General features: G+C 52.1%; 1 protein-coding gene across 1 annotated transcript in view; it reads right to left on the bottom strand.

Moving 5' to 3' along the window:
• NUAK1 (NUAK family kinase 1) overlaps nucleotides 1-12,177 on the bottom strand; it is a 71,233-nt gene extending 59,056 nt beyond the window's left edge. The window contains exon 1 of the mRNA XM_032346516.1: nucleotides 11,603-12,177. Within this exon, the coding sequence (XP_032202407.1) occupies nucleotides 11,603-11,863 (261 nt within the window). The 5' untranslated portion in view covers nucleotides 11,864-12,177. The remainder of the gene's footprint in view (nucleotides 1-11,602) is intronic.
• Nucleotides 12,178-12,485: the final 308 nt, after the last annotated feature.

Genomic DNA, 12,485 nt, shown 5'->3' with positions numbered 1-12,485 from the left:
CTCAATAAAGGTTTCCTGCTACTAACACTGTTAGGGAAAGAACCCTCCATCTGCTCCGGATGACATACTCAAGCAGATGCACAGGACTCAGGGGATATTTCCCCTTCATTCCTCTCCTCTCCAGGATTTCTGTTCCCAGCTGCTTGCATACCCACTGCACACCGACCTGTTCCCTCCCTGAACATCCCATTTGATTCTTGCTGGGAAACAGATACCATTTGACCATGAGGAAGACCCAAGGTAGGGTTCTCGCTAGAGTGAGCACATCCCTGTCCTGCCTTTCCATCCAGACACATTCACACACTGGGCTTGGAGCTCACCCAATCAATGGAGGGCTAGTCCGTTCCCTCCCGCTGCTTCTGCTAGTTGAAGGAAAAGTTCACTTTCAGCTCTACCAAGAACCATTATTACAAGCTAATTCCTTGGCGTCTAGGACCACTGAGAGTTTCTCTAAGTTTTTTGGCATCTTTTTTAATTGACTCTGAGAAAGTCAAGGGTGCATGAGGGATGTACTTGAGGCCAACGGATGAAATTCCAACAGACTAAAGCTACAATTCCAACAGACTAAAGCAACAACACACACACACACACACACACACACCAGGGAATCAGTCTCCTTAAATAGATCAGCTAAGAGGGGTAACTGTAGGCCACAAAAATCAGGATCTGAAATAACCAGGGGGAGCTGCAAGTTCTAGAGCCAAGAGGTGGTTGGGTCCCTTTGGGACAGAGGTTGTGTCATGCTCCTTATCGTCTCCCCGGTGCCCAGCACAGTGCCTGGCACACATGTTCATCAACTATCTGAATACATATCTAAATGCCATGTGGGAGAGGCAGAAGGAACACCTGCCACAAGGGAAAAATGACAGCAGATGTTTCCATTCCTTCTTGGGAAGCTGTCTAGGCTCATAACTGAGAGCTGAGACAGAAATGAGTTAAATTCCTGCCATCATCCCCAGGTGACGAAGAGTGGGGCCCTGGGCCTCAGTTTCCTCCCCGGTTGGTGGGAATAGCTGTAGCATCTCTCCCACAGAATGGCTCTAAGGACGACAAAGACATCAGCGAAGACAGCAGGTGACGCACTTACCCTGAGGCCTGGCAAAAATGGAGTGCTCCCTAAAAAGGAGTTTGATCGATTGATCAATTGTCTTCCTCTTTAAGGATGAAATAGTAGTAAACCCATGAGTCAGTCTTCCTTTTAAATGAAGCTGCCAAAAACGTCTCTTGCCCTGGGAAGAGACCTTCCTTCTCTTTTCCTCAACCCTCAAGTCTTGCCTCCAGGATGAAGGAGCTGAGCCGCACCCCGTCCCCCGCCCCCCAGGATGCCGAATGCCCCCATCACTGCTAGAGCCACGGGGAGGAAAAAATGTTGTCTCCAGGGAGAGCCAAAGTCACAACCAAAAGCAGAGACAGCCATGGGCTCTGGCCTCACGGGGACCCATGGAAAGCCCTAGAAACGCTAGGTATCTTAGGAATAAGCAAAGATTCCCTCCAAGCAACCGCACAAAACATGAGCTAGACCACCTCCAAACCTTGAATGATCACAGCTAGCACTTGCCAAGGAATGGCTACATGTCAAACATTGCTCTCAGCACCGTTCCTGAATCCACAGGACCACCCAGGGGACATGTACTACTCTCACCATCCCATCTCACACATGACAAAACGTACAGGTCCTTGGAAGGGGAGAGTCTTCTCTCTCACGAAGAATCTAGCGCAGAACCCACCTCACAGACGTGCTTAAAAAAGCACCGCCTGCCTTGGGCTGAAGGGCATCCGACGGGACCAGGAGCCTGGGAGTAAGACGGCCTCCCCAGGGCGGGCTGACACTCCACATGGGACGACTCTCCTTACACTTGTCAAAGCCTGCACCAGACAACCTGAAAAGAGTTTTGAGAAATAAAAGATACTTCCCTTCCCCCGCAACACGCGTCCTTCTGCCAAAAACCAGGCAACAGGAAATGAAATCTACATTTCACCCGTTTCATTCATGAATTCCAAGATTCTCTTCCTGTGAGCCTGGAGACCAGTCTGTCTTGGCCCCTCGATTTACAGGTGAGGAAAGGGGGTTCAACACCGGGGTACCTACGACACGTGATGTCAGCCGACAAGATGTCCTGCTTTTCCCAGGAGGGTTCCTTCTAAGAGTAACACTTAAAGAGCATTTCGCTGTGGATCACACACGTGTCTAAGACCTTGACACCCAGTGCATGTAGCCTCACAGCCACTCCCATTTCACAGATGAAGAAACTGAGTCAGGCTGACCAACTTAAGGTTACGAGGAGGCTCAGGCAGGCTCTCAAACCCAGGCAGCCTGGCTCAGAGGCCACGCTCAGCACCTACCCTCATGCTCCCTTTCAGATCCACAGGTGGGATCACCCACTTCCCTTCCACCTCTGTCCTGTAGAAGACACGAGAACATCCCTGTGAACCATACCCGAGCGGAACCCAATTCTTGATGAAATGACAAGAGCCAACAAGAACTCCTAAACCCACAGCAATCCTCTGTCTTTATGGGTTTGGAGCCACAGCAATAGGAGGCTTGAGGCAAGCAGAGGGGTTGGAAATGTGACAATGAGGAGGGGATGAGGCCCTCAGGACATACCAAGACAAACAAGCAACTCCCCTTTATTTCCCTGGGAAGTTGCCCTCAGGCCCTGAGCCACTTGACTGCCACCCCCCTCCCCTCCCAGGGACAGGGGACCCTACCACCGCTGCTCCCAGCTCCTCCACCCAGAAACCTCTTGCTGTCTCAGGATCGCTCACGAAAGTAAGCGATGTGGAATTCTTCTCTTGAGTTTAAAAGGCAAATCATGATGGTGTTTTTTCCAGACATACATTAACTCTGAACTCCAGCCGGTGTACAATTCTTAAAGTACTTGATTTACATCTCAGGGAGAAAAGGTTTTGAAAATCTTTGCAGACGTACTTTGCATCTAAAGCTTGCCTACTCGTGCGGAGACGATCACCAGGGCTTCTCAGATGGGGGGGGGCTGGGGTCTCCCGGGAAGATATGAAAGTGTGGGAGCAGCCGCCCAGGGTGGGAAACAGGATCCCTCCTCCTCTCCGGCAGGGGTGCAGAGCTACAGCTCCCAACCCTGGGCTCTTAGGGCACCTGGGTGGCTCAGTCGGTTAAGCATCCAACTCTCGTCTCCGTTTTGCCTCAGGTCATGATCTCGAGATGGTGGAACTGAGCCCCGCACCAGGCTCTGTGCTCAGCATGGAGTCTGCTTTGAATTCTCTCTCTCCTTCTTCCTCCTGCTCATGCTCTCTCTCTCTCAAATAAATAAATAAAATCTTTAAAACAAACAAACAAGCAATGCTAGGCTCTCCACACTTGTCCACACAGCACTGAGGAGGGAGGTGAGCCAGAAAGGGAAGAGGGTGTGGACCCAAGGGGCCTTCCTTTCCTGCTGCCTCCATGGTCACAGAACTCCCCTTCTCAGGCTTGCTCCTGCACTTCTCATTCATTCATTTATTCATTCATTCATACTTACTGAGCACCTACGGTAGGCAGGGCACGGGGCCACAGGCCAGAAAGTGGTGAGGAGTAAGATGGGACCCCTATTGCCCTTCTAACGTGGAAGAAAGGGGAGGGCATCCGCAGACCAATCATCAAAGTCACACAGTTCACGTGTTCTGAAGGAAACACACAAAGGGCCAAGATAGAAGAATGAAGAAGTGGGAGTTTGGACCCTGGAAGGAGCCTTGAAGGATGTGGCAAATTCCCCCACACAACCCATGGCGGGGTTTCAAGCAAGGAGACTCATGTTCTAGGATAAAAGACCACCAGGTATGCATTGCTGGTACTTCTCACCAAAATAAATAATAACACCAACTCTGGTTTTCAAAAGCCTGCTAGGCAACCAGGCTCTGTGTCGGAAGCTTCCAAATCCTATTTCTCGTGGCAGTTCCACTTGGTAGGGTGCTGGGAGGGAGCTGCACTTTCCAGGTGAGAAAACAGAAGCTCAGAGAAAACATGTAGCTTGCTCAGAACCATCTAGCTGCCGAGTAGCAGGGATGAATTTGAACCCAAATCCATCTGGTCCTACAGCCATGATTTCTTCCTCTACACCTCATTTAGATACTATCTTGCATTGTTCCCAGATTATTCCAGATGTATGATTCACATGCCCCTACTAAAGTCTCAGTACAGGACTTGTCATGTTCTCTGAAATGGCCAACAGTCCCGAGCACAAAGGAAACACTTATCCATACATCTGGTTGACCAATGGATTCGAAGGAAAAGGTACGTCAACCCTCTACATAAGTTGGGTGTTTTTTGTGTGTTTTTAGTATGTTGTGTCTGAACGTTACTACTCAGCCATAGAGCAGGGATGAGTGGTGGCTAATAAAAAGAATGATGAAGGCCACTAGCAGCACTGGTTGACCATGGCACACAGGACACTGCTTACCACTTCCGACACAAAATGAGCATGAGAGTTCTGGGGACCCACAGACTGGAATCTTGAAGGCCTGACTGATATGGGCTTCCATCCCCACTCCCCTTAGCCCCGCCTCGGTTTTTTGGTTTGTCTTTTTTTTAATAACAGCTTTATTGTGATCTAATTTACATATCACAAAATCCACCCATTCAAAATATACAATTCGGGGACTTCCGGTATATTCACAGAGCTGTGCAACCATCACCACAATCAATTTTAGAACATTTCCCTCTCTCTGAAAGAAACCCCACCCCCATTAGCAGCGACTTCCCATTTCCTTCCAACCCACTCGAGCCCTACCCAACCCCTCATCTACGTTCTCTCCAGCTTTGCGAATCTGGACATTTCGCAGAAATGGGAGCATACAATATGTGATCTCCTGTGACCGGCTTCATTCCCTTAGTGTCACGTTTTCAAGATTCACCCGTGTTGTAGCGTGTCCGTAGCATCTTGTTCCTTTTGACTGCAGAACAATAATCCCTAAATATTCCCTAAATAAAATTACGGAAAGAATCACATGCCATATTCCATAAATAAACTGAGCATGCCACATTTTCTTTATCCGTTCATCAGCTGATGGACATTGGGGTTGCTCCTACTGAGGGCTCTTAGGAGGAACGCCACTAGGAACATCTGTGTTCCCGTCTCCGGGCGGACGTGTGTTTGCATTTCTCCTGGGCAGGCCCGGGTGGGGAACCACCCATCCCCATCTTAAAAGGTGGTTCCAAGTTTACCGAAGAGCCCCGCGGTGAAGTCAACATCTGCCTGCTCCTGGGCCGTTTCCAGAGAATTTTATCAATACGGCCAGACTCCACTCACGGGCGGGTCATCTGGCCGAGCCCCTCCTCTTCTGGGGCCTGGGATCCTCTCATTCCTGCGCTGTACAGTGTCGTCTGGGCCAGCGCGATGATAAATGCGTTCTGCTTTAAAACAGATACTTCACAAATCATAACTTACAGATGCTCCGGGACTTTCATGTGGGAAACACAAATGAGACTTAGGCCGTCTGACTCCGGAGCCACTGAGGACAGGAAGCCATGGCCAGGAAGCCGACAGGCCCTGGACGGACATCGCTCTCCCTCACGAGAGCATGAGCGCATGTAACAGATGGAATCCATGCTCGGGACGGTCCGCCTGGCTTTGCAGACTTTGTCGTGTAAGCCGCCATTCATCCGCAGCCCTCGCTTTTCAATCCCAGCCAATCAGAGAGCTCCTTGGGGTCAGAGAACTGACCCCATTCACATCAGTGTCCATCCCACAAGCCTTTGTTGAGGACCTACTATGTGCTAGGCAGGCTGCTAGGCGCGACAGGAGGTTTGAGACAGCAAGACAGGGGTTACCACCCGACGAGACACTGGCCTCAAACCTCACCTGCTGCTGCTTCCCAGGAGGAAGTGAGATGTCCTGCGCGCTGTGGGTACATTTCTATCTGCAGGCAGGGAAGAGAACCAGCTGACCTCTCCAGGCCTGCTAGGGATTCCAGAATCTGAGGCTACTCAAGAAACAAAGAACTCAGTGTGTGTCCAAGTGGAGAGATCCCTGACTTGATTCATTAAAACAGACTCATGGCCCAAGAAGCAGACAGCTCGCCAGAAGCAGACATATTACTGCGGTTCCGATCCTTATCTTCTCATACCTCAACTCTTGCGAAAACCTCCAGGCTCCCCACCCTGCTCCAAGCCAGCACACCAGACTCCTGGGCTCAAAGCCCCGTGGAGACCAGAACCCAGCCAACACACCAGACTCCTGGGCTCAAAGCCCCGTGGAGACCAGAACCCAGCTCAGTCCACCTAGAGGGTGGGCTCTCCACCTAGAAAAAGAGATATGGTCCAGGTCTCTACATTCACACTGCCCGGGTCCAACCTCCGGCCACTGCTACTACATGTGACCTTTGTGGTCTGTGACTCAGTTTCTTCATCTGGAAAATGGGATAATAACAGGTGCATTATGAGAATTAAATCAGTTAACAGGTACCTGGTGATGCACCTGGTAGCTGCCATTACTATTACTAAATATTATTATTACGACCCCATCCTATCTTGTCAATCCATTCATAAGTAATCTGACCTGCTCACCCTAGACTTCCCCTTTGCCTGAAATGCCCCGTATCTCAATCTTCTGAAACCCAAATCAAGGATCATCTTCGACATCAGCTGTCTTCCCTAACCCTGCAGAATGTCACAGTCCCTTCTCTCTATCCATTTCCTGAATACTGCACGGAACCCAGCCCCCTCCTCCAGGAGAAGAATAACCCCACCGCTAGTCTTCCAACACCATGAGCAGGCAGCACACCCAAATCCAGAGGTCACCCGTTGTACAACATAAGGAAGGTTCTCCATTTCTCTAGCAGCAGTGGGTTTTGAAACAGACCACCTGACCCCCCAGCTGTATGACCCCAGGCAAGTTACTTAACTTCCCTATGCATCCTTTTGCCCATCTGTTAAATGGGTCTAACTTGAGCCCACACCTCTCAGGGTTGTTTTGAGTGTTAAATGAGAGAAGATGACTGGAAAGCGGTTAGCCCAGCGTGACACACACCAAGCTTTCAAAAATGTCAGCCGGTAGTAATCACAGCACCCGTGGCAATACGGGGAGGGGGGTCTTCCTGTCCAGAATGGAACTCGATTGAACAAACTAAGCTTCAGTGAGCTGCATTCCAACTGGAAAATCACCTGACATAACCCAGTCCCATAGAGCAGAGGCACTCAGACCTTGTAAGTGCTTAGAACCTCTTCCACCAGATGGGTGGTTTTGTGGGCCTTGGTCACACCTGGGTCCCAGCATTTTAACATGGAAAGCAGCATTCGGGAGACAGTTATAAATCTCACACCTACATAGAACTAGTTCAATATCTGTAAGTACATTTTATCTTGGCTACTAGACTACAAGCCCCTTAAGAGTGAGCATCATGTCCCGCTCTAGTAAAGATTTATTAAAAGAGTGATGCAAAAAATACCAAACTGAGAATCAGGTTTCTTGGACCCAGCTCGGTCACTTACCAGCTGTGCAACCCCGGAGAAGTCCCTTAACGCTTCCATGCTTTATTTTTCCCATCCCCAGGATGAGGAATTTGGCCCATGTGTTGGCCAACGAGCCTTACTCCCTGAAACTGGCCTTCGTTGCAACATGGCACCTGAGCCACCACAGATGACAGCCATCTGGCCCAGCAGGCCAGCTTACCATATGACAGCACCCCTCATTTGCAGTTTTCTAGCACCGACAAGGAGTAACTTCGGGCCAGTGCTTCAAATACCTATTTTTGGTCAACTCAGTTCCTTTGCTGAGTGAGGACCCCCCATCACCCACACTAGAGTTCTGGGACACCCAGGGACACCAACAGCAAATGGGGGCACACTCTGCCCACTGGACCTGCTGCTCCCATGCCAGACCCCTCCCAGAGACCTCACCTCCTACCCACCCCACACAGCATACTGCTTGCAAGAGACAACCTGGTGCAGAGGGAAAGTTGAACTTGGCCCTTGGTGGGAAGGGGATCATATGACACGTCTCAAAATGGTGTTTGTTTTTGGGTTTGGGTGTTTTGGCAATAGTTTGCGCAGCCTGAAGGTCCAGGCAGTTTGGCTCAAAGAAAATGCATGCCGTGTTATGCCACAGGGGCTCCACTCAACAGCCCTGCCCAGAACTGTAGCAAAACAAAAGTTGTGCAAGAAACAAAGCCCAAATTCAAGGCTTTAGAAATGCATTCAGATCCTATCAGAAGCTGGCTGATGGTCCTGGCTTCTTATGGGCACACTTTTCTGTGAATCTTGCCTTCCCTAATTAATCTGAAAAGTGGATTCTTTCCGCTACCACTCTCTGAGTGAAAGCACACTGGTTTGTCTGAGCTTCCAGGTCTCCCTGGTGGTCTTAAAATCTAAGGGAAAGTCCACGGAAGGAACTAAACTGGCTAATTTCACCTTCTGAGGATTTCCATAGATTATTTGACTCAATCATTACACAAGTCCACGCATGTGGTACTATTGGTAGCCCATTTTACAGATGAGGAAGCTGAGGTTTCAAAAAGTTACAGAGCTCGCACAAGCTCATGGAGCTACCGGAAAGTCGGGATCCGAATGTCCACCAGGGCTCTTAGCCCTTCTGCAAGAGTGCGTCCTTGTGGGGTGTGTTAATCTCCAGAACAAGCCACTTGGAGTCCTTGTGTCATGGACACCCTCCGGCCGTGGCCACAAACCACATCTGGGAATTCAGAAGGGAGCGTGCCTGGACGAGGCCAGGCCGAGGGCCACTCCAAGCTCCCGGTCCTACAGCCCTCTTCAGAAGTGGCTTTCCCAGAACACAGACGATGATGCTGCATGGTGCTCTGTTTGATTCAGAAGGCCCTTCCAGATGTGCAATTAAAAGCCACAACATTTTCATTTTTAAACACTTCTCTGTCTCTGAGCTGCTTTCAGTAGGAGTGCTGATCCCACAGTGTCTCGTGCCCGGGACGCCAGCCACCCGCGCTGGCAATGCGGCTTAAAGCCGCTGTCCTCTTGAGAGGTGCCATAAAAGACAGGGGTACAAATGACATGAAAACATCACTTCGGAATTCTACTCAAAACCTGAAAAGGCAGACCTGAGACCGCCCTGTCTCAAATCTCTTCCACCGCACCCCAAAAGCAAGTTGTAGCTATTCAGTCCATCCCTAGAACCAGAAGCAAACTCCAAGTTCATACTTCAGATGAGAATGTCTTGCTGCTCTTGACAGAATCTGAGTCACCAAGCACTGTCCAAGCGACAACGACTTGCTAAACAATTGTTTTGTGTGTTTGCTTTATTTTCTGTTCAGCCAGGCACAGGGAATTTTCCACCTGACAATTCCTGTTTCTCACTTAAGTTCTTACGCCATCTGTGAGCACTGTACTCCGCAGGGGGAGGACCCAAGGCCAAGGAGGACTTCCCATCCCCAAACCTCAGTTTTCCCATCTGGTTAATGCAAGCCTTTCACCAGATGATTCTGCTAACGTTCTCAGTTTATCTATCGAATAGAAAGCAGTTTGAGGACTGCTAGTTTCTGAGCCTGGATCTGCTACCAGATTCAAAATCTTTACATAATGTTTGAGTAAAACAAGAGATTTAGCTGAAATTAATAACACAATGGGAACCGACCGGGGCTGGACAATAACGGAGCAGGACTCCGGTCTCCAGACGGAGAAACGAGCCTCTCCCGTTCTCAGGGCGCCCCCTAGTGGCCATTCTACTAAATCCCGCCGGAATGTTCAGAGTTTCTGCAAATAAAGGGAAAGACACCCACCAAAAGAGAAAGGCAGGCTCCCGACTACGGCTACTGATGCAATCCCTTCCACTCTAACCTCGTCTGTGGATCAGACGGCGAGCCGAAGGCCCGACAGGAAGCCTCAGCGAAGCTCACAAAGGAGTGGGCCCTAAGACAAGATTTCACTCTTTCAAACAGTTAACGGCAGGTCCCCAGCATTCAGGCTTCCGGGTCCCCTGGCAGATCCCAGACACACCCTTACCACTCAGCCCCTCACGAATTCACATCCTCAACCTGCAGCTCTGACCGGGTCTGTTTTTCATTATTCCGCTTTCCAACTTCCCAGCGCGATTCTTCAACAGCTATTAAGACAACCCGAGCAAGGAGCCAGGCTTAGTCCTTGCTTATTCAACATCCAGCCTGGGGAATATCACCTCAGAAGAAAAGCATGAATGAAGTGCATGTTTCTCGGTCTGTTCTTCCACTGACCTGAAAGTGTGTTCCTCAGAGGACATCTCTACAATCATCTCCCTCTTTAACGTGTTCAACCTCTGGGGAAAAAATGGCACCTGCCCAGAGTGAATTCTTAACTACTGCTGGCTATCGGATTTGTTTATTGGAGACAGCTTTAAATACAATGTACAATGTCTCAAGTTTCCAATTAACCTATCCCAGACATTTTTTTTTAAGCTACAGAATACATTTGGATCAACCCAAACAATGGAGCTTAGATGAGGGAGTTATCCAGGGACCCAAGTGTTTGAGAATTCGGGGGCTAAACCTTCTGAATGGGGCCCCATTTTCTCCACAGAACGGTCCCTGTACAGACTGAAAAGAAAAATAGCAACATCAACCCACCTACCACTTCATTCAACCCTTCATTTTGCTTTTACCCCGGGGTCATTCGTTAAGTTTATAAGCAACCCTGGGCCCCAAAACATCCCCCCCCCAAAAGTGCACATGAGGCGTACCATAATTAGTTCCTGACTTGGGCCCTAAATCAATTAAAATACATCTGATATGCTTCAAATCCAAGAACCATGTTAATTTTCTGCCACACACCACACAAAAATCTTTCTGCAACAGTCAGTCACTTTGAACCCAACCCTCTGGCCACAAGCAGTGTGCATTTCAAGGGCCTGTTCCACAGAAAGGAAAAGGACAGCGCGCCAAGTTAGGGACAAGGCAGAGACCCCAAGGTACTCCAATGGCTTCCAAATGGGACTGGGACCCTGGCAGGGATTCAGCTGTCACAAAGTGTGGGGAGGCTGGCCCAGTCCCCTAAAGCAATTCAGCAGCCCTCCAACCAGGACCTGAAATGCAGTGAGGTCTGCTGCAATCCAGCATCTGTGCGGCTACCCATGCCCTGGGCATTTCGAACTGTCACCACCCTCAGGCGTGCAGCAGCCTTCACTTTTGCTCTCTAACCCTCTCTCTTAAAAAACAGGCAGGAGTCCACCCTCCCTTGCAGCTCACAGCAGCACCCGGGTGATGGAGAGTAGGAGTGGGAGAGTGGGGGGGTCGCCCTCACGTACAGGACACGGGACTCCGGGGACCTGCTCCCCGATGAGAATGTGGGTCTGTTCGGAGTTAGAGCAATAAGGCATTCCAGGGCTTGGTCTGAATGCGTGCCCGGGAGGGAGACCTCCATGGTCCCAACGACTGCAAAGTGTTTGCAAATCATAAACACTACTTTGCTGCTGGGAGAAAAACCCCCAAAATATGCGCAGACAGGATGTAACAAGTGTTTCAAGAGAGAAACACGCCTGAGTCACGGGGAGCTGGGGTGAGAGTGAGGAGTCTGTCTGGGGGTTCCCGGGAAGCCCCTCTCGGACAAGAGTCTTAGTGCTCCAGCCCCACCCCCTCCCCCGGCCCGGGCGCCCTGGGTCCGCAGCCGCGTCTGGCCCTCGCTCCGGGGAGGGGGTGGGGGTTCCCCACTCACCACTCGGCCCGAAAACCTCTCGGTGGCCCTCTTGACTTTGCCGTAGGTGCCTTTGCCCAGGGTCTCCTGCAGCTCGTAGCGGTGCTTCAAGTTGTGCTTGTGGTGATGCCGCTTCACCCCGTGCGGTTTCCTGGGCTCCGGGGCCGCCGCCGCCGCCGCGGGGGCTGCAGTGGCCCCCGCCACCACCTCCGGGGGGGAGCCCGGAGCCCCCGGCCGCAAGTCGGGGCCGTCCGCGGCCGCGGGAGCAGCGGCCCCCTCCATGTCGGAAAGCTGGGCGAGCCGGGCTGGAGAGGGCTGGACCGGGCACAGCGTTCGCGGTGTCGGGGTCCCCGCCGAGGAAGCCGGGGCGCACTCAAGGTCGCCCCCGCAGCATCGGAGAGGCGGCCCGATCCCGCTCGGGCTGCGGCTCGGTCACTGGCGGCGGCGCGGACTGCACATCTGGCGCCCCCGGCGCGCACGGTCCGCGCACCGCCCCCCGGCCGCGGCGAGCTGCGGAGCGTCGGGCGAGGTGGCGGCGGTGGCAGGGGAGGCGGCGGTGTTCGCAGGAGGGAGGGGAGAGGGGTGGCTCCGAGCGCAAGCGGGGGAGTGTTATGTGGGGCGCCGCGCCCCCCGACCCCTCCCCGGGAGGACGCGCAGACGGGGCGGGGGCGGGGGCGGCGCGCGCTCGGCCGGCCCCCGGGGGAGGGGAGCTAGGGGCGGCGTGGCCGGGGCTTCCCCACCTCCCCGCCGCCACCCGGGGCCCGGGGCCACCCGAGCTGGGAGGGGGATGGGTGCGTGTCGCGACTCGCCCTTTGTGCCGCGCGGGGTAGGCCGCAGCGGCGGCCGGGGGGCTTTGTCCTCGCTCGGCTGGGACCCGGACTGGAGGCTTCCAAGCCCGGCGCCC

The sequence above is a fragment of the Mustela erminea genome, chromosome 6 (assembly GCF_009829155.1).
Source record: "Mustela erminea isolate mMusErm1 chromosome 6, mMusErm1.Pri, whole genome shotgun sequence".
In the NCBI taxonomy this organism is placed as follows: Eukaryota; Metazoa; Chordata; class Mammalia; order Carnivora; family Mustelidae; genus Mustela; species Mustela erminea.
The sequence above is the reverse complement of the archived record's forward strand: the minus strand, read 5'-3'. Positions and strand labels throughout refer to the sequence as shown.